Source organism: Miniopterus natalensis, chromosome 2 (genome assembly GCF_054644295.1).
Source record: "Miniopterus natalensis isolate mMinNat1 chromosome 2, mMinNat1.hap1, whole genome shotgun sequence".
Lineage (NCBI taxonomy): Eukaryota > Metazoa > Chordata > Mammalia > Chiroptera > Miniopteridae > Miniopterus > Miniopterus natalensis.
Window position 1 is genome coordinate 143778260 of NC_142082.1, and position 25195 is coordinate 143803454.

Consider the following 25195-nt stretch of genomic DNA (forward strand, 5'->3'; position numbering starts at 1 on the left):
GCCCTTTTGCTGTTGGTGGTTTTTTTTTTTTTGCTTACTTAAAAAATAAACAGTTATAAAAGCAACTTTGGCAGTTTCTACTGTTTCTACTTTTCTCCACATTATCTAATCATCCTGAGCTCGTGTCCTCATCTCTGAAATGGGGCTATCACCACCCACCTCATAGGCTGTTTTGAGGATTCTGTGATAACAGTGCTTGATATTTATTGTTAATTCCTGTACAAACGGCATTTGGCTGCTTTAATTCTGGACTCTGACATGGCTTCTCAGTCACTACACTTAGTTTTTTAGGGTATAGAAGTAATGCTTTGGAGAGCCAGCAAAAGTGATGTACTAGAGATAATCCCTTCCTCCACCCCTTTTAAGCCTGAACCTTCTTCCTGCTTCATCAGGCAGGTGAGGAAACTGAGTTGGGAGGACTCTGCATGCCTGTGCTGAGAGCCAGGATCTGGTTATTGAAGGCTAAGCTTAAACCTGGCATTGACAGGGCACCATCCTGACCATTTGGGGTATAATTTGTAGTCCCAATCCTGAAGACCAACTGCATTTCATGGGCACCTGGCTAATGAGGAGGAAGAAACTGTTGCCATGGAACAGAAAACAAATTAAGCTGGCGCGGCCGGCGTGGCTCAGCATTTGAGCATCGACCTAGGATCCAGGAGATTTCGGTTAGATTCCGGGTCAGGGCACATGCTCAGGTTGCAGCCTTGATCTGTAGGGGGCATGCAGGAGGCAGCTGATCAATGACTCATCACTGATGTTTCTCTCTCTCCCCCTCTCCCTTCCTCTTTTTGAAATCAATAAAGACATATTTTTTAAAAAGTTAAGCTGAGTAAGAACTGACATCTTTCCAAAACAGTACTGCAACCAAACCAGGTCCCAGAATAGGTGTCTCAATTTCCCAATATACAAGTCTCCCCATAAATGGAGTCTGGCTTTCACCCAGGAAGGAGTATAGAGGAATAGTTGAGAAGGGAGAGCCCTGGGTTGTCAGTGGAGGAGTAGAGATCATGGGGTGGCTGGGAAAAAGCAACTCTGGGTAATAGGTATATGATCAAAAGGAGAAACACAGCTTTAGCTTAAGGGAGACTGGAGAGAAGGCAGGAGCAACTAGTGAGGGAGGAAGGTGAGGACCAGTGCACTATGTTCGAGGACCCTGTGTACAAAGCCAGGAGATGCTGCAGAAGTCCGTGGGCTGATGACATGGGCTGCATTCCCCAGGTGTCCTGTCCGGGCAGTCTGGACATAACTACCTGTGAAGATGACAACAGGAGATCCAAAAGCACAGTGACAAGTTGGCATTTATTAGTGCAGTTACTGCCACTGTAGCAAATGTAGTAGAGGAACCAAGACTTTGTTATTGCAAATAAATAAAGCTTATTTTTAGGAAAATTCTAACCGAGTAACTGAAATCTAGCAGTAGCACTAGAAGAGCCCAGCCTGTGTGATGGACGAAGCTGGGGTAGAAGTCTTGATAAATTCTACCTAAAAGGAGCTTTCACTCATTGCCCCCTAGCCAGAGCTGATCTTGGCTATGGTTACAGAATAAAAGGAAACCTAATGAAAACTGAGCTAAAATTACACTTGAGAATATGTGGACTTGGATCTGTCAGGGGTGAGCTGACCATGACCAGACAATCCATTCCCCTCACTCCAAAGACGTTTAGACAGGAGCCTCTCCAGACCGCTTCCGACTGATGTGCTCCAGGTGCGCGTGCTCTGAGGTATCCAGGTCAATTTCGTATTTGGCTAGGATTTTGAGGATGGGCCTCAGCTTCAGCCACCACTGCTCCTTAGGGATGCGGTGTCTACAAAGGAATGGGGTAGATGACGATTTAATCTTTCAGTGGTGAAATCAACTTCTATTAAAGGCTTATGGGAAGAAGCTGAGCAAAAGAGGCTGGATTCAGGGCACAGGCATCAGTAGGTACAACTACAGGTGTTACTCCTAAGAGAAGCCTGAAGACTGAGCAGGCTGGGAAAGTAGACCCTGAAACTACCAGGAAGGGAACTGCTCCAGGAAGTAGATGTACTCACTCAAAATCAGTCTGGTCCTTCAGCTCGGTCACTGGTTGGAAGACCAGGGCCCTCTTACGCATCCCTAGAACGCAGCCTGAGTCTGGAGTATTGGCAAAGATCCGCCCTGCAACAAGGGATGGTGTCAGCTTCTACTCTGGGGAGCCCGCCTCTGTGGAGGGGCCTCACCCTCTTACCCCACCTACCATTACGGTAACTCTCTTTGATTTTCCCGGTCATCCAGTTCATAGCCTTGGCACCCATCTTAGTGGCAAAATTCCTGTCAAATGGAGTTGGGCTCCCACCCTAGAAAAAGAATCATAAAAATTACAGAGGGAAGGACTCTAATTAAGTAGCAGAGATACCTGGAAACACAGAGAAAAAGGAAAGAATGGGCCCCAGGTTTAGAGCCAGAAACAGGAATCTAGAAATCGAATTATGAAAGGAAACCCTGAAATAGTTCTGGGAACCAGGGTGAGCTGGGCCGGCATATCTGGCCATTAGGTATGAGAGTTACTAATTAGGTAAAGGGAAGACGTCTCATAGTGGCCTCTCCTAGCTCCACAACTGCCAGATTCATGTACTTCTAGTCTCATTGGCCACTTGGTCACTTCCCTACCCCTCTTCAACCTAGCAGCTTTTGTCTGTCATCATCATCGATGACATCGAAGTGTGCCTTGTGGCCTAGTCTGGATGCCCTTGGTAGCACCTCAGAATAATATAAAACGTAGATTTTTTTCTGAACTAAGAGAAAGTAGGTAGGAAAGTGGGAAGGAAAAACAGGAACTAGGTCTTCCTACTTTAATAAAATAGTACCCCATTCCTGCAGGGGCTGATAAGCTCATTCAAATTAAGATACTGGGAATTAATTTGTGGGTAAAGAAAGGTCAAAGGCCAATGCTTAAAAGTAGCATCAGCTGTGGAAATTTGGGATGGGGAGGCCTCAGACCACTAGTACCATTAGTGAGTGAGGCCTACCTTGGGTGGGGATTGGATGTGGGTGGGAGAAAAGAATTCCTTTTCCCTTGAAACCCAGTTAGTGGAGATGGGGCCCAACAGCAGCAAGGCGCCTGTACTCATTCCACAGGTTCTGTATGAAATGGTGTGGTAGGAAGAGCTATGACTAGGCGCATTCTGGCTCTCATCCACGCTTAATAAATGGCCCTGAAAGAATTATTTCTCCTCTCTGGGCCTCATTTTCTTCACTGCAATCAGTGGTTCTCGACTGGAAACAGTTTTGCCCTCCTGGGAACATTGGCAATGTCTGGAGTCCTTTTTCACTTGTTATGACTGAGGGTGGAGGTGCTACTAGCATCTTGTGGGTAGAGTCCAGGGATGCTGCTAAACTGTCCTACAATGTGCAGAACAGCCACCATGACAAAGAATTATCCTGCCCCAAATGGCAATAGTGCCGAGGTTGAGAAACCCTGCCCTAAATGAAGAGGATGGGCCACATAATCTCTAAGGCCACCTCTAGGATAAAGATGTTTTGGTTGACTGTAAAAGACTGTAGGCTCACGGTCTCTGGCAGCACCGACAGCCTCCAGCAGATCAGAGGCCAGTGGGAGCCTCGAGGCTGGTGGGGGTTATGGCTGTCTGGTGAAGGGCATGACTGGGGCGTCTTCCCTACCTGCTGCATGTGGCCAAGCACATTCTTCCTGCTGTCGAAGATGCCCTTCCCCTCCTCAGAGTACAAGTTGAAAATGAAGTCAGTGGTATAGTTCTCATTGCACTTCTCGTTCCTGCCAGGTAGACCAAACGCCCGTGACTTTGGTTGTCCCCCCAGCCCTGCACCCCCCCTTTCTGTCTTTGCAGGCTTTGTTCTGCCTTCTTCTATCTCCTCCCGTGGTTCAGGTTCTCTCCCTTTGTATCCACAGATTCCTCAACCTGTGGATCCCAACCATGGATCCCTTCTGTGGGCTAGGGCCAAAGCCTATTTTCTCTCTTCTATTAGGAACATACCATGGATGAATTACCTTAACACCAAGCCCCTTTTCACAGTTGTTTTCATCTTTTGCACCAGATGTTCAACATTTGCCTGAAAATGAAACAGTAAATCCTGAGCCTGCTGGGAGTGGATAAGGCTGGGCAAGTGCAGAGACCTCTTTCTCACCAGGCTTCTCCTAGAGGGAGAAGGACCCAGAAGAGAGCTGTTCACACCCCTGGGCCTCAACTGTGCCTGATTCTTTTACGAAGTTCAGTGCAGACTGAAATTTAAATGAAGACTCCAAATGAGACAGGCAAAACTGGAAGAAGGAAAGTTGGAGACAGCTGTGGTGACTGTCAGTTCCAGTCCCCCTCTCCCCACTCTCAGTTTCCCTTTCTAGGGGTTTCTGGTTCCCTGAGAGGCTGATTCTGCTCTGTGTTGCTTGTATGCACAGCAGTGATTCACCTGGAAGGAACCAGTTTCCTCACTGGGTGTTTGAGTTGGAGGTAGGAGAGAAAGAGTCCCGCCCTCCACTCCTGGCAGGGGCTGGCTGGGGTCCTGGATTAGGGAACTCCTTCAGCCTGCCACCCCCTCCACTGTGTGGCTCTTTTTTCCTCCAGTGAACTGGGATCTTAGAAAATAAGGATCATATGGTCCCTCTGTAAAAGAAGAGTCAGAGCCTCAGCCCGGAGGTGAAAGGGTATCCCCTCCTCAAAACTGGAATGAGAAGAGTCCACTGTGGTAGCAGGAGAAACTGGGAAGGCGGCTGTGATGTAGTAGAAAGATCACCAACTTTCTCAATCAGTTATGAGTTTAGGAAAGTGTTTAACTTCTCTACACCTCTCATCTGTAATATGAAGATAGTATCTCCCTTGCATGTCTGCTGTGAAGATAAAATGAAAAACACACATAAAGGGCTGAGGAGCATGCCGCCCTTCCAAATGAATGCTCCACCAACGGGCGCTGCAGTCGTGCGTGTGAGGTTACACTAGGGACCCCTGCTCAGTGCTCGCAGGACTCCACAGACCAATCAGCTCCGTCCTCATCTTGAGCTCTCACAGCTCAGGTCGCTGTGGGGACAGTGGGGACAGACTGGGGCAGGGGAGAGCTACCTAGCAGGCTCTGGGTGGCTGTGTACCTGCAGGTCTCGAATGGTGAAGGGTTCCTCGAAAATGTAGGCAGCATCGGCCCCAGCTGCCAGTCCTGCCATGGTGGCCAGGTAGCCACAGTAGCCACCCATAGTTTCAATGATAAACACCCGACGCTTGGTGCCTGCTGCTGACTGCTTGATGCGGTCACAGGTCTGCAAAGACAAAGGGTCATAGAAAGACAGGGTCAGGGATCTGATTCTTGCCACTTCCATGGCCCTTGTTGTAACCTAACTGGAACTATCTCCTCCCCAGGCCAGCAGGGCCCCTACACCTCAAGTTCTTGCCTCCAGGAACGGCAGGCGCACTTGCCCAGCACACTGTGGAACTTCTCTTCCCGGAGGGAAGGTGTACCTACCCTTTCTGCTGCTCAGACTACGGAATTAGGCTGTATGACCTCAGGAAGGAAAGAAACACTTGGTATGCAGAGTCCTGACGCATTTCTGGGTCAGCAGACTCACAGGTGAGGAGCACAAACACCATATGCACGGTTAAATAGTCTGTGCAAATGCCTGGGCCTGAAGCAGCAGTTTCAAACGCTGTCACTTGGTTGGTACAAAAAAATATACCTCACTTTCCAGGACCAGACTCAGTCCAGGGCTTATAATCCTGGCCAGAGGTATGGGGGGGGGTGCTCACCGTGCAAATTGTATTGAGCGCTGTGTCGGCGCCCACGCTGAAGTCGGAGCCGGGCACGTTGTTGGAGACCGTAGCAGGAATGATCACGAAGGGGATGCACAGCTCGTCATACTGCTTCCTGCCCTCCATCAGCTCCAGGCCCCCCGTGTACGCCTGAGGATGGCGGGGCAGGGTGTGGATGAGGCGCCGCAAGGCAAGGCGGGAGGCCGGGAGGGACAGGGAGAAACGGGGCACTCACCTCAAAGCCCCCGATGATGACAAGGCCCTGAATGTTAAACTTAGTGATGTTGGCGCTGATCTGTTCTAAGCTCTTCTTGGGCAGAGTCCTAGTTGATTGGGGGGGGAGCAGGGGTAGAGGTAGGCGGGAGTAGGTGGGGGGGAGGGAGGGTAGTGAAATTTGGGGAAGAGACAGCAACATTGAGAGAAAAATTAGAGACAGAGGACACTTTCCTTATAATTTCTTGATTTTTGCCCTTTCCCACCCCACCCCTGTCCAAGAACACACCCCGAGGCTCTGAACTGCCAGAGCTGCTAAAAGAGGCTGGGTGGGCGTGTCGCCCTCTCTGAGGCAACCGTGAGCTTAGGGAGAATTCCAGACAGTGGCAGTGGTCCAAGCAGACCCTGACCTGACAACTGATGCCCACATTCCAAGGGACACCTTTAAGGGTTAAGTAGGAGGGGTGCTCCTGTAATGCCACTTACCTTTTAGTCCCAAGCTTAGAACCGCCTTGGCCCGTCCAGCCCCCAACGTAGCTCCAGCCAGCTTCCTCGATCTGCAGGGGAAGGTCACACAGGCCTGCGTCAGGGCCTGACCCTGCCTGAGCGCTGACCCCTCCCTGAGCCCTCTGGCTGGAAGAGGAACAGCAGGGATTGGTTTCTCCCCCCTCCTGAACATCTGCCACCCTTCCTGCTCATTCACAAATAACGGGCACCTACTTGTGGCAGGCCCTGTGCTGAGCTTTGGGAGAGAATTAAATGGGACATGTTGCTTGCAAAGGGTTCGTTTCAGTGGCCCTTGCCTGTTCCTACTGTCCTAAAATTAAATGTCTACTTCTGCTTGAACCCCGAGAGAGAAAGGTGGTGAGGAACAGGGGAACAAAAGAGGACAAGTCACCCCTGCCACACCTATCCCCCATGACTGCTCCTTGGCCCGAGTACCACCCCCTCCCTCTGTCCCCATACCTGCCCCTTGGCCAGGCCCTCGAAGCCGTCGTGCACAACCAGGACTCGGTTGCCCTGGATGAGGCCAATTCTCACGGTGGAGCGGACAGCAGCGTTCATGCCTGCTGCCGGGGCCCCCACATTCATCACAGCCACTGTGTGCAAGCCAGCCTGTGGAGAAGGGAGCAGAGGGGGAGCAGGGGAAACGGGGGGTGGGTAGGGCAGGTCAGTAAGGAAGCTCAACTGAGTCCCTTGTGGTCCTTGGATCAGGACACACACCCCTCCCTCAGGGAACACCCGCACAGCTTGCTCCCTCATACAATGGAAGCAAAATTCTGTATCACAAATCAACAAACAAAGCTGCTGCCCCTGATCCCAGATATCATTATATAATAAATAAGACCTTCCAGAGCAGAATTTCCCAAAGTGAGATCCCTGGACCACTTGCATGAGCATCCACCTAGGGAGCTCGTTACGCCTGCATCTTCCTGGGCCTGCCCCAGATCTGAACTCCCTCTGGGGGAATGGCCCAGGAATCTGCATAAGCAGCGCAGGTGACTCTGACACTAGAGAAACACTACTCCAATGGGAGAGGTGGCTTCAACGCACTTAGATGTGACTACTCTCAAATTTCCCCAGAGAAAATAATACCTAAGCCCCTTTGCCCATTCCTTGCATGCTATCATGTCAGCCCTGAATTGGGCACAGGTCCTGGTTAGAGATACCCAGGGCACGCTAAGAACACAGGGCTGGTATCTGGGGTGGCTAACAAGGAAATCATCTTAGTAGGTCAGGGATTCGGCACTGAAGGTGGCAGTGGGGCAAAGACGCTGGCAAGGCTGTAGGTAGTAGGAACTGGGAGAAGCACTCCCTAAAGGGAGACTGGCATGGGAGAGGGTCAAGTAGGAGAACTTGCTGGTACCTTAGACACCGGGGGCCTGACATGAGCTAGAAGCTTGTACACCTCCCAGTTGTTCATGAAGCTCCTGTAAATAGAGAGAGAGACAGGAGTCTTCAGTCCATTCCCCAGGCCAGGAGCCAATGGGATCTGGTCTGAAGCTTTGTTCCCATTGTGAAATTACACAGGGGAAACCTCTAAGGACATAAGTTGGGCAAGGGCAGGGATTGGGCAGGGGGTCCAAAGGGGGCACTAATTCATCAAACGCTCTCCTCCTAGGCTCAGCACAAGAGACTGGCCCTTCCTTGCCTATAGAAACTTATAATCCAGCCGGGCTCCACATAGAGAAATAACAGATTGTAAAAGGCCAATCTCAGGGAGGGCATCCTTGGGATAAACTGAGCCCCCTGGTCACCTCACAACTAATTGTCTTGGGGAATAAAGTTTGCAGAGACAGTAAAAAGAGGAAGAAAAAGCAGCTCCTATTTTGGGTCAGAAGCTCTGATGACTTTTGGCTTCACTTGGCATCTCACTGCCGCAGCTAGCGAGCTTCCGGTCGTTTCCTCACCGGCCTCTCAGCTTCAGGGCCTCATCAAACTTCTTCTCATTCATGGCCTTGGTCACGTCTTTGGTCTGAGGGAGGAGCACACCAACAATCATGACTCCAGGGCAGGTTTTGCACAGCTGGAGGCCCATCCCACGGGGAGACTGCCTATCTCTGGGCTTGTGACTAGGTCCTGCCTGCCCTGCACTCCACCTTTTCAATGCGCCCCAAACTTTCACAGAAGTATTTTTGGTTTTCCCTTAATTTTTTCTGAGTAATGAGCAGCAATAGAGGAAGGCTGATCCAATGCTCTATTTATTAGAATACGGGCAAAATGGAGCAGTGCTCACAGATAAAATAGCATCTTCCTCCATCCCACACCCAGGGCCTGGCGTCAAAGTGGCCTCTGAACTAGTGAGTGCATGAAGACCCTGCAGCTAACCCAGTTAGGGAGAAGGGCTGATCCCAGCCATGTGCTTCACAACTGACTTCTGCTCTGGGAGCCAGGGCTTTAGCTCCGGGGCTTTTAGAGATACAGTTCCAAGCAGGGCTGGAGCCTGTCTGGGCTGTAAGTCACTGGGACTCCTGAGTCTCAGAGAGAAGCAGCCCAAGAGATGGGGGGCCAGCCCTGAGCATTCAGGCCAGACGCTTGAGCTCTCAGCCACGATGTTTGCTCTGTGGTATCAGAGTGACTCCTCTATAAGAGCCACATTTCCTGAGCATGCAACAGTTTCCAGGCCCTGCATCAGACCTTCACACAGCTTCTCTCCAATCCTTATAAAAACCCTCTAGGTGAGTATTAGTACCTCATGTTGGTTCAGAGAAACATGTTCAGGGTAGAAATCAGAGGAAGATATAAGCTACCTAACCAGACATTAATATTCCCCTGCTTTTAATAAAGTTTAGAGAGATATTGCATTTCTCTTCTAATAAACGCAAGATGACAGGGTTTGAGGTCGGATATCATGAGATAATGGGTCTCATTACTAGGCAAGATGTAGTCTCCCATTCTTTAGGAACATTTCACAGATGGGAAAACTGAGGCTGGGTTAGAGAGATTACAGGTGCTGTGCAAAGCCCACTGCATCCTTTCCCCAGACGTCTCTTACTCCATAGTGCTGCCTTCCTTCTACTCCTGTGCCAGCAGCCTTGGAGTTGGTCTCTTTCCCCATAAGCTCCAGCTCAGAGACAGGTTTAGAGCGTTAGGAAGGGGCGCTGGAGTCAGTACTCACCACCTGGACACACTCCATGAGAGGCAGGCGCACAGCCTGGTTGCCAGAGAGGCTAACCACACAGGCTGGGGTGTCTGGGGTCCCCTCCAGTAGTGCCATCACCGCTTCCACACCCATCCTGCTGCCCTGTAGGAGTCAAAGGAGCAAAGACAATCTGGTTCAGGCCTCCCCATCTTGGCCTGGCCTGGGTAACCAGCGCACTTAAAGCTCTTTCCAACTCACAGGGCTGGAAAGGTTCCACATTTAAGGACTGGAGCCAAGAACTTACTGGGCTTTACCTCCCTACCCAGATGTCATCTAAAGCTTCAAGACTCTTTAACCTTTTGCAATCGGAACCACAAGGAGTCTACTTGATTCCAGAGAAACATGCCCACTAGTCAAGGGGATCAATGAGTCTTAATACTATTACCTTCTTATTGATAAAACAAGGAAGAATATCGTCTCTCTCTTCCAATGAAAGTAGGATTTGAGGCTTCAAACTGAGTGTCTGAGGTTAGATCTTAACAACTTCACTAATGCTCACAACTCTAAGATATCAGACCTCACCACTGGGGGAGCATATAGTTTCCTATCATTTTTTGCAACAGAAGGGAAGCCTTGAGTGTAGGAGAACGGGCCCCGGCCACTGCAGCGCAGAGGCTGGTGGCGGGACAGCATGACCGAGGTTTAAGGCCCTGTGCTGGTGAAGTGCAGTCGTGCAGCGGGAGGACAGCAAGCCGAGGTTCTAAGGCAGGAGAGCCACTGAGCCCCATGACTTACCAGGATTCGGTCAAAGGCTGACGGGGTCCCACCCCGCTGCACATGCCCCAAGACAGTGACCCGGGTGTCATATCCCAGACGCTTTACCACCAGCTGAAGAGACCAAGAGAGGAACAGAGAAAGGGGTATACAGAGTCAAAGAGAGCAAACAGAGGTGTAGATAAAGCATGGGCAATGTACCCTCTTATGTTGTACTGATTCCTGGGTCAGGGGAAACCAGGGGGCAGGAACCCTGGGGACAGATGTGCAGAAGGACTAATGGGAAACTCAGAAATCACCAGGGAATGGGGCCGGGCTTAGGTAAGATGTTCGAGACATCTCTGACTTCATTCATACTAACGTTCTTGACGTCTTCAGAGGTGATTGGTTTCCCATTTTTGTCAATCGCACCCTCGGCCACAATGATGATGTTGAGACGAGAACCACGGGTCCTTGTCTGGTCAAGCACAAAGAGGAAAATGGTCAGTGGAATGAAACCAATGGAGGGAAAATGGATCATCAGTGAAACAGGGTGAGGGATATTTTTTTATGGGCAAAGAAAAAGTGCCAGTACCTCGCTGAGCCGGCGACAAAGATGTTCCTCCCAGTCATCATCTGGTGGACATTCCGGAATAAAAACCCAGTCGGCGCCACAGGAGAGAGAGGTGACAAGGGCCAGGTATCTGAGATGAGAACCAGAAGCATCACTTTTAGGAGCTACACTCCACAGGTAGCCTCACCTACACCAACAGGTTTGCCAGTCCCTGCAGTTGATGAAAACACTGAGGATCCTCAGTTTCATTCTTGGGGTGAGGGTAAGGGCACCTTTCGGACAGCTTCTCAATGAGAGTCTGACCCTGAAGAGCACTTTTGATTCCTTATCACCTCCCACAGTGGCTTCCAATCTCAGAGCGCTGTGCACGTACACACACGCACACGTCAGCAGGCGTGGGAGCTGGAGTGGAGACAGGGAAAGGGGCCACGCCGGGAGGAGCGTGTACACCCCCGGGTCTGCCACCACTGGGAGGCCTCTCTGGACTCTCCAGGGAAGAGGAAAGGGCTACTGCTGGGTCCACAGAATAAGTAAGTCGAGATAGGGATCTTACCCACAGTGCCGGCCCATCACCTCTAGCACAAACGTCCTCTGGTGGCTGCAAGAGACAGACACTTACACAGTCCAAATGTCCCTACGGCCAAGATCAGGTGCCACCCACACTTAGGCCCAGTAACCTCTCAGGGAGATGCATTTATGCTGCTAGGCCTTCCAGCAGGTTTCCTGAGAGAACAGGAAGACCTAGGGGGAACACTTTAGCCACAGGGTGTCTGTCCTTCCTGGGCCTGAGGGAACACAGCAGTAAAAGGTGTCAATACTGAGGCTCTGTTCCAGGAAGGGATGGGGCCCGGGAAGAGAAGGAGAGAAAGGGAAAAGAAGTGGAGAGGACTCGGCTAACCTGGAATCCTCTAGGAGTCTCCTGGGGTAAACTGCCACCCCTCACCCTCCATTCCCCCACGTTGCCTCCAAGTCCCCTAATGGCTGAGCAGTGGTGGTAACGCCTCTATAATCTCTGTGATGTGGCTGGAAAGGGTGGCTCGGGTTTTGGGCTCCCTGGATTCATCTCAGTCTGGACACTAATCATTTGGGAGACTCCAGAGGTATTCAAGACCTCAGAGCTACATGTTTGGACAGCGGCCTAGACAGAGGCAAGAGCAAATCTTACAGCATTTCGAGAACAGTGCAATTTCAGTGCTCTAGAGATAATTCCTAGTTAAAATGTGTTCTAGCCTCAGAAAACTAGTCATTATAGTCACCATAGCTCAAACACTTTTGTCTTCTCTAGCTCATAGCCCTTGGCCTGTCCCAGTTGCCATCCTCCTACGTTGCCTATCCCCAGCCCCCTTACCTCTGGGCAGTAGTTGTGATGGCATCTACAATCTCTATGATCCGGTGCAGGGCAGAGTCAGTGCCAATGGTCATATCGGTGCCGCAAAAGTCATTGTCAATTGAGCCAACCAGGCCCACGATGTTCAGGTAGCTGGACTTTGTAGCCTCCTCAGCTGTGATCTTACCTGACAATGGGAAGCAAACCAGGAGCCCTGGGTGAGGTGCCCGGCATGCCGAAGAGCAAATGACCAGAGAGAGAGGGAACTGGGCCAGTGGGAATTGTAAGCAATGGCAGAAAAAGGAGGGCAAAGACTGCCTGTTTTGTCTGGGTAACAACTCTCTCCAAAGGGAGGGAAGGGCTGTGTGCGCACCGACAAGCAATACTGATGAGAACCACGTCTCACCCGCTTTTTGGAGGTCATTCAACAAGCCACTCCACTCAGATCGGAAGGTGTCAGCTCCAGTGAGGCTGCCATCACCCCCAATAACACACAGATTGGTGATCCCACGCTTCACCAGGTTGTGGGCAGCTCGGAGTCGTCCCTCTCGTTCCCGAAAGTCCTTGCACCGGGCACTTCCAATCACTGTGCCTCCCTTTGGGGAAGAGGGAGAAGTCAGCTCACCAGATGACAGCCGAATTCGGGCTCAACATGCTAAGTTTTCCCCTATTCCAACAGTGATGGGCTGACATAACCATGTGGCTCCCTGGGAAGTTTCCTGACATCTTTAAGAGTCATCTGTCCCTTCTCAAGGAAAGGAACAATAATGCTGGCTGGGACGTCACAGCGTCACTCCTACATTCTGTTACATTTCTTGGAAGGCTGCTACAATCAACCCATTTGCTTGAAGGCTTTTTATCCAAATGATTTCCTCAAAGAGAACAAAGGAGTACATGGATTCCTGTTGGCTTTTGAAACAATCTCTACCCTCTGGAAATTCTCCTCACTGGCCTGACGTTATTGGATTGTGTTCATCCCAATGTGCTTGACAGGATTTTCCCCTCACTACCACGCTGTGATTTCTAATTGTAACCAGGCACTGCCAGTCTTTCCCCTTTGCTCCTTGGGATCTACGGTACTAGTAGAAAGAGCCACAAAACCCTGGTATTCACAGGGAAAAGAGCTTTGAGTATAGAAAGCCTTAAGTTTCCAGGAACTTACAAATATCCCAAGAGAGGTAAATATACTTATGTTCAAAAATCATATAAGCTCCTGATATCCAGGACTTTGGGGCACTGATGGAGAATTCTGGCTCATTCCCAGACCTCTTTATGGCAGACACCATCACCTACATAGAACCACCACTAAGCCCTGCACATTAAATTTCTTCCCATGCATTTGTAGGGGATTGAGGTAAAGAATGGCAATACAAATATAATTTGTAGATTTTTCAGTAACTCAGAAAATGGGTATATGACTTAAAGAATGTAGCAAAAAGGGTTGTGGATATAACTGGGGTAATTTTTGTTTTTCAAACTCTGTAAGGCTCTCTGGGTTCCTTCCTCCCTAAATGGTCTGGTTTCAGGTCACCTCATCACCATCACATGAGGACTAGCATATTTCAGCCCTACTTCTGGCTCTGGCTCCAGTCCTCTGGTAAGGTTATTTTCAGGGCCAGGCCTTCCCCGTGACCCCAGAGCAGGACTTGCTTACATGCCAGTTCCCCAAGTCATGCCTATGACCTTTATATACAGAGCAAACTGTCCTATGATCACACCCTCACTCCCTATCCCACTTTAAGAAACCAGGGTGATATTTTCAAATGCAAAAAGTAAAGGGTAAACATAGCCCCTGCCTTGTCACTGAATCCCTTCCCATCAAGCCACATGGCAGGGAACTGGGGAAACCATGAGCCCAAAGCAGAATGAGGTGAGGCAAGGACAAAACATGGGACAGGCGTCCTCCAGAACGTACCAGCTGAAGCATCATCGAAACGCTCTCCCAGGTGGCTTCCCTGATGTGATCGCCACCATCCACCAGGCCTTGATAACCCTGTGGGGCACATCAGACCCATTCAGTCTCTGCTAGGCTTCTCCCGAAACTCCCAGATCAAGACAGGAACCCTGGGAAGAGGTTCTTGGGGAATCTGCTCCCTTTACAGGTTCCTGGATGCTTGTGAGACTAACATAATCCAAGGAAGGCGATGTTAACTTTTTCAATACCCTCTTTCATGTCCTTCCTAATATTTAATCTTAACTCCTCTTGTTCTTGGCTAGTCCCATTTCCTCCAATCTGCTTCCCAGGGGAACTAGATAACAGATGGTTTTGGTAACAACAGAGGAAAAGAAAAGGGGATGTTGGAGGGAGGGAGAGGAATGTGACTTGAAAAGAGAAGAGAGTATAAAATTTAAGAGAAGACAGCTAGGCCTTACCTAAAGAAGAGCGACAAGAACAAGAGGAAACAAAAAGAAGGGAAACAGAGTAATTAGAACCTCAGGAGGTGAGGCAAACTACAGAAATCTAGAGAGACTCTTTTCTCCTACGGCTCTATCTCTGGATATACTTACGGTTTGCTGTGAAATACTAACTCGTTTCAGCTCCCCCCTGTTTGGGGGAGGTGGAGGGAAGAGAGTTACTTCCTCCTTTAAACTGAACAGGTAACATGAGGACCCAATCTGCAGATCCCTGGGTCCTACCATCATTACAGAAGCCAAGAGTGGGGAGGAGTGGCTCATGCAGACAGGGAGCCAAGACAACTCAGACGTAGCAATGTAACTGGGAGGTAAGGAGAGAGAAAGTGGGGAGAGGGAAGGGGCAGGTTAAGCAGACAACAGACAAAGAAATGGAGAACAAAGCAGAGAACCAACCTCATGGACAAAGAAGACACGGGCACCAGTAAAGATACCAACTCGGACCACAGCCCTGACAGCAGCATTCATTCCTGCAAGGAGGAAAGATAGGAGTTAGAAAGGAAATCAGCCCTGGAATCCAAGATATGAGACAGTCCTTTTCCTAGGCTTTTCTCTGAATCTAAAATACTCCTTTCATCCAAGTCTTCCGGCCTCCCAATTAACAATGAATTACTGCACTCAATGTTAATGCAGCTCCATACACCCCCTTCCTCCCCCCTGCCCCCAATCCTGTCTTTCCTAAGATCTTTCCTTGCCAGGGCAATCTGGGGAATAATAATCTTGAATGTTTACTGTGTTAGACACTGCTAAGTGTTTATCAAACATCATCTCAATTAATCCTCTCCACAACCCTGGAGTTGCCTCCATTTTACAGATTTTTGGAAACTGAAGTTCTGAGAGGTCAAGGTCACAGAGCTAGTACTCTTAGAAAGCTCAGATTTGAAACCAAGTCCTAAAACGCCTAAACCAACACTGCTGGCCTCCGTGCTATGCCCTCCTAACCTCAATGGCTGTACTAGGTTTGTCCTTGCCTTCGGCACTGAATCTAGACATACATCCAGCTTCGGCAGGCTTTTCGGGACAAAGACATGACTCTCTGAGGCTCAGCAACCTGTCTCCACACATACACAGATTTCTAGTATCATGTGAGTTGGTGTATGTTCCAATGTGTGTATCACACAATTGAGATTCTCTGGCTTAAAATGTGCAGAGGGACTCATGGTGATGTTCAAGGAATCAAAGCCCCATAAGAGATCAACTTCCTGTGCACCATTATTCGAGATCTCCTAGTATATATTTTTGTTTCAATTTAAAATCTATTCACATGGCCCTTAACCCTACCTGGGGAAGTACCATCTACCAGTGAGCACCAGAGGAGCCAATGACAGAAAAATCTGCAGCACCAGACAGAAATCCATCAGAATTACTGCAAAGCCCAAAGCTACCAGAAAAGGAGAATCAGAAAGACCAGAATGTCTGTTTCTCGTTGCTGTTTTGTTTTTCAGGCTGATAAAGGCTGGTATTACATGGCTATTAGCTCCAAATCATATTGGAGGTCCATTCACTCATTGAACAAATATTTAGTGAATACCTATCATGTTCCTGGTACTATGAAGGCACTGGGGATGCAGCAGAGAGTCTAAGGATACAGGGATAAAGGAGTTGGTAATGGTCCTCGAGACCTGCGAAGAATTAGGAGGACAACATGGATCCCTACCCAGGAGACCTGGAGGGAGCGCAGTGGGAACGGGGAGGAGCACCTCGGCTGCCAGCAGAAAGCCGGGGACGGCTGTGCAGGATCTGTGCTGAGACCGAAGGACAAGTTCCTTTTAACCTTTTTGTCAAGTGGACAACTTGGGAGAAAGCGTTCTAAGCAGGGAGAGTAACACAAATAAAGGTGAGTTTCAAGAAATAACCTTAGGTAATTCAGTATTATAAAGAATAAGACATAAGATAGGAAGTGGTGAGCTACACCGGTGGACAGGCATCTGTCAGAGACACGAGAAGGTCCGGCCTTCGTTCTGTTGGCCGGTATCTGACTAAGGATCCGCGGGTGATGGTTTCGTGGGCATGGGCATTTCTTTTGGGAGAAGGTCCACAGCTTTCATATGATTCTTAAAAGGGTCTGTGACCAACCCCTCACCCCACCCCCCCACAAAAAAAGTTGCCGACTATGGAGAATCGTTGAAGCATTTGAGAGGGACAGGACGAGACAGCCATATCAGATGACTCTGGCAGCAAGCAGTACAGAGGACAGACCGAAAGGGATGACGCTAGGGTTAGATGGCAATCAGACAGCCCAGACAAAAAATGATGAGGGTCTAGGCTGGGAGAGTGACACTTGTAAAACAGACATACTGGACAGGAGATACCTAGGAAACAGGAGCAACAGGACTTATATCTAATCAGCAATGTGATTAGATTTCAAAGTTTTGGAGAGGAAGGAGGACATGCCCATGACTGACTTTGGCAAAGGGTAAAGCTGTGGTGCAATTACCTGAGCAGAAGCAGGTTTCGATTTGGAAAGGTAAGGGTGGGGATGATGCACTCAACTTTGGACATGCTGAGTTCCTGTGGGACAGCATGTGGACCCTGAAGAGACTGTCTCAAGAGAATATGAAGAATCAGAAGGGAAAAGGGCCCGGCTGGGCGTGGCTCAGCGGTTGAGCGTCAACCTAGGATCCAGGCGATCGGGGTTCGATTCCCGGCCAGAGCATATGCCCGGTTGCGGGCTGCAGCCGATCGATGACTCTCTCATCATTGATGTTTCTATCTCTCTCTCTCCCTCTCCTTTCCTCTCTCTGAAATCAATAAAGATATATTAAAAAAAAAAAAAAGAGAGAAGGGAAAAGGGCAACGAATGGAACCCTGAGGAAAACCAACATCAAAGGAATGTGCAGGGGCTGAGGGAATCCAGGAAGGAAACTATAAGGAGCAACCAGAAACACAAAAGGACGCCAGGACTTAGCAATGTCTTCGAAGCCATAGGGGACAGTTTTAAGAAGTAGGAATAGTGTCTAATGCTTCTGATAATTAAAGTAACAACTGCAAGGTTGGGCTTGCCAGCGAGAGGTCATTGGTGAGCACTGATATCAAAGCTTACTTACGAATCACGGAGGCAAAGCCCCAAGAAGGCTAGGAGCCTGAGTTAACACCCTCGAATTGAAGAAAGCTAACCCGAAAGATCTGTGAAGGGAGGGGCTTCTCAGAAGCTCTAAGAAAAGCCTGTGTGCATGAAGAGATCAAGGTCAGAGTCATCGCAAAGCCACCAATTCTTTAGGAAAGATGAATAAAGTTAACTCAGTAAGATCACGGCAGATATGAAGCTACTGTTTATTTTCTAGACTTCCACAGGTCTATGGGATTCTCTATTGGATACCTGGAATTCTGGGGTACAAATGTGTCATCTTAAGAAATAACGAAAAAACATTCTTCAGAAATATAAGCTCGGAACACTGTTTCCTGCTCTTGAGCTGAGTAAGAATAGGGGAGAAAAGATTTAAGAAAAAAAAATGACTTAAAAGGTTTTAAGTGTAAAGCAAACAACAGATGGTGGGCATGAAATACCTAAGTCCACTGGGTAGAAGAAAATTCCCTCAAGAAAAGATTCTTTCTCTTCTCTCATCCCTCTGCCTTCTTCTTACTTCAACGCTACCAACTTCTAGAGGTCATCTTTCCTGCCTCTAAATTGGACATCTGTGTATTTTCCTACAAATCAAGTTGTAAGACACCCTTTATGTCCCTGGACCTGTGTTTCCAACCTCTAGTTCCCTAGAAATCACAGACTGGGGTATATAGATAGTTTATACTAGGGAGTCCCAGTAATTCTTTGGACTCTGCTATCCAATCTCATCGGCCTATTCTGGCCCCAGGCCAGCCCTGGCCAGGCTCTCCTTGGCTGTTCCATGTTGTCCTAAATAACTCTCTAGGAGCAGCTGTCTAACCTATTAGAAGCAAGGATAAGATTACAGGCACCATCCAGGGGGTATTCTGGGTGCAGCTAGGAGGGGCTCTGGAGGACATCAGAAGCATGTAATTTGGAGTCTCCAATTGCAGCCTGTTGGAAAGAGGCTTTGGGGAAAAGAACTACGGGTGACGCTTCTCTACAAGATAAGAGAAAAATACTAATAAGTGACTTGGTCACTATCTTTTTGAAAGCGGATGCTAAAAAGTTTCTTTCTATCTTAACTGAACTTTGAATAAGAAAAAAAATTACTTAATTCCAAATATGAGGAATGTTTGTTAGATGTAAATGACACTTTCTGATGAATATGTCATTAAAAATTATAACTCCTGGAACAGCAGAGAGATAGTAGAATCCCTGTTCCTGTAGCCCTATAAAAATAAAAGAATATGCCTGTCTGAAGAAAGAGGGCTCGAGCAGGTGATTGGGGTCCTTTCTGACAGAACGTGCTGACTTCATAAGGCCAAGTGTGGCCTGGTTTGGGGGGCTGGGGCTGGAAAGGAAATTAGAATTTGGTATCTAATCAGCCCAGCTTTTGAGCTCAGGATGTCTCATCCTGGCCACTCTTCTACTTTATTAGCTTTGCTAGGGCTCAGGGAATGACAGAGCTACAGCTTCCATGGATTTTACAGAGCCCAACCTCGTTTTCCCATGTGGCCCTAGCCTCCAGGGAAAACACACTTCTGTGCTCTCTCCCTGGGAGGACTAGGCGCCGGGAAACTTACTCTGGGCAGGCCGCTTCTGTATTTCAGCCGCTCCTTCAGCTGGAGCCTCTCCGCTCTACCCTGCCTTTCCTTCCCTGCCTCCCTAACTCATCCTCGACCACTCTTGGTCCCTACTGCCATGCCTGTGATGTTATGTGGACTCAGACTGACCTATCCCCCGGGTGCACTGATTCTGCCATAGAATCCCATGGCCCTTGTCCTAGGTGGGCCCTCCAGAAATTGGCCTGTCAACAGCCCCTGCCTTCATGGAAGATGATCTTCCCCTTAAGGAAGGTGCTGGTCATCTCTAGAATAAGAGGGTCTCTCTGCTCAGGATCAGAGGCTGGAAGGGCTCTGTGGCTCTTAGACCCACGTTACATTATAAGCCTTTTTTTTTTACCTCTTTCCTTTCCAGAGAGCTCTTCTGTTTCATACTTTTATAACTCTGTGTGGCTCACTTGGATTTTTTAGCAGGTCCTCGCTTCCCATAATCTGACAATCCAATTCCACAGGCCATCCTACTACCCAGGTTTTAGGATCAACACTCCAAGTTTATGCTGAAGAACTCAGTATTGGCACAGAATTCTTTCCAGGAGAGAAGAGAGGAGTGGCAGAAGCCAGATCAACAGTCTCTATGCCTCGACTCAGGCTCTGTGTTCTTCATCCGGCCGCTATTCTAAACTCAGGCCCCCGCGCCCTCCTTCCTCAGCTTCCTCATTCCAGCATTCTCCTATACATAATATGTATCACAATTATAATTAAACAAACGTTAGTTTTAAAAGATACTTAAAGTCTGGCTTTACTAACACACTAATAAGAAGGATCTTAGGAGCAAAGACGTGTGACATCTTCATTAATGTAGCCTTAGTGCTTAGCATCCTGCTTGGCACACAGCAGATGCTCCATTATTCACTTTATTTAATTAGTAATACATTTATTGAGTACTTACTATATACCAGGCACTGTTCTAAGCACTTTAGGTAATGAAGAGTTCAGTTTCTTGAAATCTATCTTCTCTGTGAAGTTTTCCCTGTTAATCCAATCAGGGCCTATCATTTCATTATATAAGTGGATTCTATTTGGTTATGGCATATTTGAAAATTGTTATTTATGTGCCCTACATAAGAATTCTAGTAATGTATGGTATCTTTTCTTATTAAACTGTAAGTTCCCAAAGGAAATCACCTTCTTTGCAACATACAAAACAAGGCTCTCTATACAAAGTGGGTGCTTAATATAAAATCTTGGGAAGCCTAGGGAGAGTGATGCAGAGGAAGGGGAGACTCTCTTTCTCATAATAGCCTCCATGGCCTGGTATCCCTTTCAAAGAGATTCTCCCTCTCTTCAAAGTATTAAATTAGAATATACAAGACCATCAAAGGAGGGAAAAAAGTAAAATAAATCACACATCCCCTATCTCCCACCTCATTTTACCATACACCTGATTTTTCTGACTCCTGGGTTTCTTAAATGCAATCCGGAAATGGGTTCTCTCTGGCTTTCTGTCCACCTGCCCACCTGCACCATGGATCCACACTGAATAACTGCTGCTGTTCTGTGTGTTCACACGCCAGAGGGATGGAAGGGGAGGAAGGCCAGAGAAAACAGAGGATGAAGCAGAACTGTACCTAGTAGGACACGTGCTGTAAGAGTGAGGTGCCTGACCCTGGTCAGCAGAGTTGATAAGTAAGAGCCAGCTGGAGCCCACCAAATACCAATTCTGGGTCTCCTCCTTTCCCACCATTTCCAAAGGACTTGAAATGAATCTACCTACTGCCTTTTCAATCATTTTATATTGTCAGTCCCTTTCTTTCCAATGTTCTTTGAGAAAACACCAGTTTTTAGGTACCAAAGGACCAAAATGGACCCACATCTTCTGAGAAATTTGGAAATAAATTTTATGAAGATTTAGGTAAATAAAAGTAGAGGAAATAAAATCCAAAGCACTTGACCTGACAGGGATTTTTAGGAAAACCCAAGATTCCAGTGTGAATCTGTAGCGGGAGGATAGTTCACTCTATAGGCTAATGGGAGTCAAGATGCTCAAGGGGGCCCATCAGCCATGTATTTTGTCACTAGCCAAGCAGGGCCCTCCTCCTTACCTTGGGCATCTCCACCAGAGGTTAATACGGCGATGGCTTTGCCAATCCCCAGGGTTCTGGCTGCATGATGCTCTTCATGAGTCATGATCCACTCTAGAATTCAAGATAGTGATCAGTTAAGACACAGCTGGATCAAGGTGCTACAAGCTCTGGAAATGGTTGTTAGACTGGACAGAACCACTTCAGTCAAGCTCTCCCACTAGGCTGAGTCTGGGCTTTGCAGCCTGAGAGCTTGAATGTCTTCCAAAAGAGAGCCACACCCCAGAGTGACAAGCTGAAATGTCACAGTCATCAAGCCTGAGAGTGCAAAAGTCCTGGCTAATCCCTCCAATTGGAGCCTATTTGTAGCATAACCAAAGGGCAAGGAGAAGGGCGATTCACTGAACAGAAATGAGAAAGGAAGGAGAGTTAAGTTAGCCTTAAGGATTCCTTCCTTTTAATGAAGGGAAGGGCTGCTGCAGAGGATAGGAATCAGATGAGACCCAGCAAAGTGGGAGCATAAAAGTGAAGATAGGTTGGGTTATGGCTAAGATTAGGGCTGGGTGTTACGGAATTGGGCTAAGTGGGACCTGGAGTTTAAGGGTTAAAGGTACAGCAGAGCTTGGGCAAGTTAACAGTGTCAGCTCAGGATGGGTTAGGGACTTTCTCCGGCTTTTCCCATCCCTCTCAGGTTCTTTGGCTCCTGAGCATCTCTTGAGTCTTTGTCTTCAGGCTCTGTCCCTCACATTACAAACTGTCAAAGGAGAAGAGTAACACAAAATCACTGTCACATGTACACAGCCATGTGCGTAAGACATGTGTCCACCTTCATATTTTGTCTTTAGGGCTTCTCTCTCTCAAAGGAACACACAAGACATACTTTTGTATCCATAAAATGCCAATGGAATCATCACTCTCCCAGTTATCTGGTCTAAACTCTTTTATTTTTAAATTTATTTCCTCCTTACTCTCAGAATCAAGTTACCAAATCTGAGTATTCTCCCTCCTTATTATCACCCCTGTCTCGTCCATCCTCACAGCCTCTTTCCATCTGAATTGCCTAGCGCAATAGCTGGTCTCCCTCTCCTTGTGTTTCCCTTCTCCACTCTATTAGAGACACAAAATAAACCTCCATGGGAAGGTCATGGACCCCTGAGGCCTCAGTGGAGAGAGGATTCATTCACATGAACAGAGGGCGATGACCTTAAGCACAGATCATATTTCTACTGTGCATCTGGGAAAACAGGGTAGCTGCAGATAAAGACACAGGCCACATAAACACGGATCCACACACAAGCCAATAAAATGCACACAATGAGACACTCATGAAGACAGACATACACAAACACAGAGTGTTATTAAGAGACACAGATTCACAGACATACTTCATATAATCAGTGCTGACAGGTAAAGTCCAAATTTCTTGGGTTCACATTCAAAGCTCCCATGATCTAGCTCTTGCCTAGAGTTTCAACTTTTGCTCCCATGAATTGTTTCATCATCACCTGAACATTACTTTGCTCCTCCCCACTTCTGTGCCTGGATACACTGCATTCCTTTTCCAGAAGGCTATGCAGTTTCTCATTGATCTGTGGGCCTTTTCCACAGATCAATATCCTGTTCCATCATTTAAGACCCGTGTCTTAGTTGTACCCTTACCAAACCTATTAAGCCTTCATTGACGACCAAAGGTCGAGGGCTCCTTTTTGGACCCCCTCTAATAACATATTGTCTGGCACCGGATCATTCATGTAGTACTTAATTACTACTTTATGTAATATTTTAATTGCTTATTATGTATTGAAAAAGTTAGACTAGATCAGGGGTCAGCAAATTACAACCCACAGGCCAAATACAGTCCTTCTCATGTTTTTGTATGGGAGCAAACTAAGAAAGGCTTTTACATTTTACTTATTTATTTTTTTAAATCCTCACCCAAGGATATTTTTTTCCATTGCTTTTCAGAGAGAGTGGAAGGGAGAGAGAAACAGAGAGAAACATCTATGAGAGAGAGATATACCAATTGGTTGCCTCCTGCATGCGCCCTGACTGGGGCCAGGGATCAGGCCTGAAACCAAGTACATGCTCTTCACTGGAATCGAACCCAGGACCCTTCAGTCCGAGGGCTGATGCTCTAACCACTAGGCAAAACCAGCTAGGGCAAGGCTTTTTCATTTTAAACATTTGAAAAAACAATTTTATGACGTGAAAATTATGCTCATTTCCATTGAAATTTCAATGTCCATACCACTCTCATTCTTTCATGTATTATCTATAGCTGCTTTAGTGCTACAACAGATTATGGTGACAGAGATCAGATGCCCTGCAAAGCCTAAAATATTTACCATCTAGCCTTTTACAGAAAAAGTTTGCAGATCCCTAGACTAGATAATTGCTAAAGTTATTTTCCCTAACTAGACTGAAAACTACCCCAGGAAGGGATCATGTCAATTTCTTAAAACTCTCCCAAAGCCTACCAAAACCTAGCGCAGGCTACGCACATAACAGGAGTTCAATAAAAACTTGTTGAAAGCATCAGTGAACTGATGAACACCACGAAATGCACACAAATATATATGAAAATTTTAAATGTGTTTAGATAAAGATACAGCTTCATATTCTCTGTACTTCTAACACATACAGATACAAAGAGGGCGTAAGAAAGCATATAGTGCCAAATACTGAAAGAAATATAAACACATGGATAGAGACACTCTCCTATTTAACCAGTGTTCATGTCCAAATTTCTACTGTTCTTAAAATCGGAAAGGCTAATTGGCTGGTGCAAATGGGAGGGCAAAAATTTGGAAAGAACAAAACATGAATATGCTGATCCCTTTTCCCCTCCGTTTTTTCTTTCTCTCACTTTGGGAGGCTTCGGTGAGGGAGAGAATTCACCAGAGCAAGGAGGTTAGTAGTGCTGATCCCAATAAAACTGCTCAGATTCCTCTGCTTGCCTAAGACAGTTACACAGGCACAGGACACAGAAATGCACGCAGATCCAAACATAAGCATCCTTTATAGATCCACAGGGACACCTACGTGAAAATAAAGACATATTAAAACCTAAACATAAAATCACGTGTGTAGAGAGGCAGGAGGAAACAGAGGCAGCATCGCAGGTGCACTGATTTGACCTGGATGAGTGCCAGGACGCGAGCCTGGCAGCCGAGGGCCGCGGGGTCCCAGCGCCTCGCGCCCATCCCTGCGTCCGGGGAGCGGGGCCGCGCCGCGAGCTGCGGGGCGCGGGCCTCGCGGGAGGCTCGGGCTCTCCGCCGCTGCTCTCCCCATCCCCCCTCGGCTCGCGGGGCTGATGCCACAGCACCCCTTCTGTCCCCCGCGGCCCCTTTCCGCTCCTCCCGGGGCGTCGCCCTCGCCTTTCCCCGTCGCTCGCTACCCCAGGGCCCCTCTTGCCTTTTTGTTCGGGCTCTTCCCGGAGGCCGCTTTCTCGCACACACACTGTCCTTGGAGGAGGGAGGAGGGGAGCTCGGCGAGCGAGGGGCGGAGCCAGGTGGAGGCGGCGGGGAGGGGAAGGAGGAGAGGCTCGGCGACCTCCGCGGGCCCGCGCGCCCCAGGCTCCGCCCGCTGCCGCTCCCCCCCCCCGCCCCCCCGGACGCGGCTCGCAGGTGGCGTCCGCTGAAGTCTCCGCGCTCTGTCTGCAGAGGGTTCTTCGATCCCAAACCTGTCTCGGGAGCCATCAGCTCCTGCAGACCGTGGGAATCAGAAATTATGCAGCTGCTCCGCTTGTTGTCAGCAGAGACAACTTCTCCCCAGCCCGGGCTCCCCGAGTCTCCCTGCATTCACGCACCCTCTGCAACTAGCAATAGCCTCTCCCTCTGGCCCTCTCCACGGTCTCCCACCTCTATCACTCTTTGAACGAACACTTGTTGGAAGGTTGTGTGCCAGGGTTT

The 25195-nt window shown here is 48.3% G+C and overlaps 1 protein-coding gene across 1 annotated transcript; it reads right to left on the reverse strand.

The window, feature by feature from the left end:
* Positions 1 to 1283: 1283 nt before the first annotated feature.
* On the reverse strand, positions 1284 to 24760 carry PFKM (phosphofructokinase, muscle). The gene is made up of 23 exons (XM_016201200.2): positions 24699 to 24760; positions 21306 to 21398; positions 14992 to 15065; positions 14099 to 14176; positions 12590 to 12779; positions 12205 to 12370; positions 11410 to 11454; positions 10878 to 10986; positions 10665 to 10760; positions 10325 to 10417; positions 9566 to 9691; positions 8358 to 8422; positions 7814 to 7877; positions 6913 to 7062; positions 6433 to 6503; positions 5969 to 6056; positions 5731 to 5883; positions 5082 to 5246; positions 3993 to 4054; positions 3647 to 3758; positions 2223 to 2322; positions 2038 to 2143; positions 1284 to 1808 (listed from the first exon to the last, which is right to left on the reverse strand). The coding sequence occupies exons 2-23, from the start codon at positions 21388 to 21390 to the stop codon at positions 1664 to 1666; spliced, it is 2343 nt and encodes a 780-aa protein (XP_016056686.1). The 5' UTR covers positions 21391 to 21398; positions 24699 to 24760; the 3' UTR covers positions 1284 to 1663.
* Between the last annotated feature and the right edge of the window lie 435 nt (positions 24761 to 25195).

Excerpts from the sequence above, each read along its gene's own strand:
- PFKM (XM_016201200.2), bottom strand. The coding sequence starts at position 21,390 with ATGACTCATGAAGAGCATCATGCAGCCAGAACCCTGGGGATTGGCAAA. Across the intron at positions 10,761-10,877 it reads TTTGTCGCCGGCTCAGCGAG|ACAAGGACCCGTGGTTCTCG; the intron begins GTACTGGCACTT and ends GTGCTTGACCAG. Across the intron at positions 6,057-6,432 it reads TCTAAGCTTGGGACTAAAAG|GACTCTGCCCAAGAAGAGCT; the intron begins GTAAGTGGCATT and ends CCAATCAACTAG.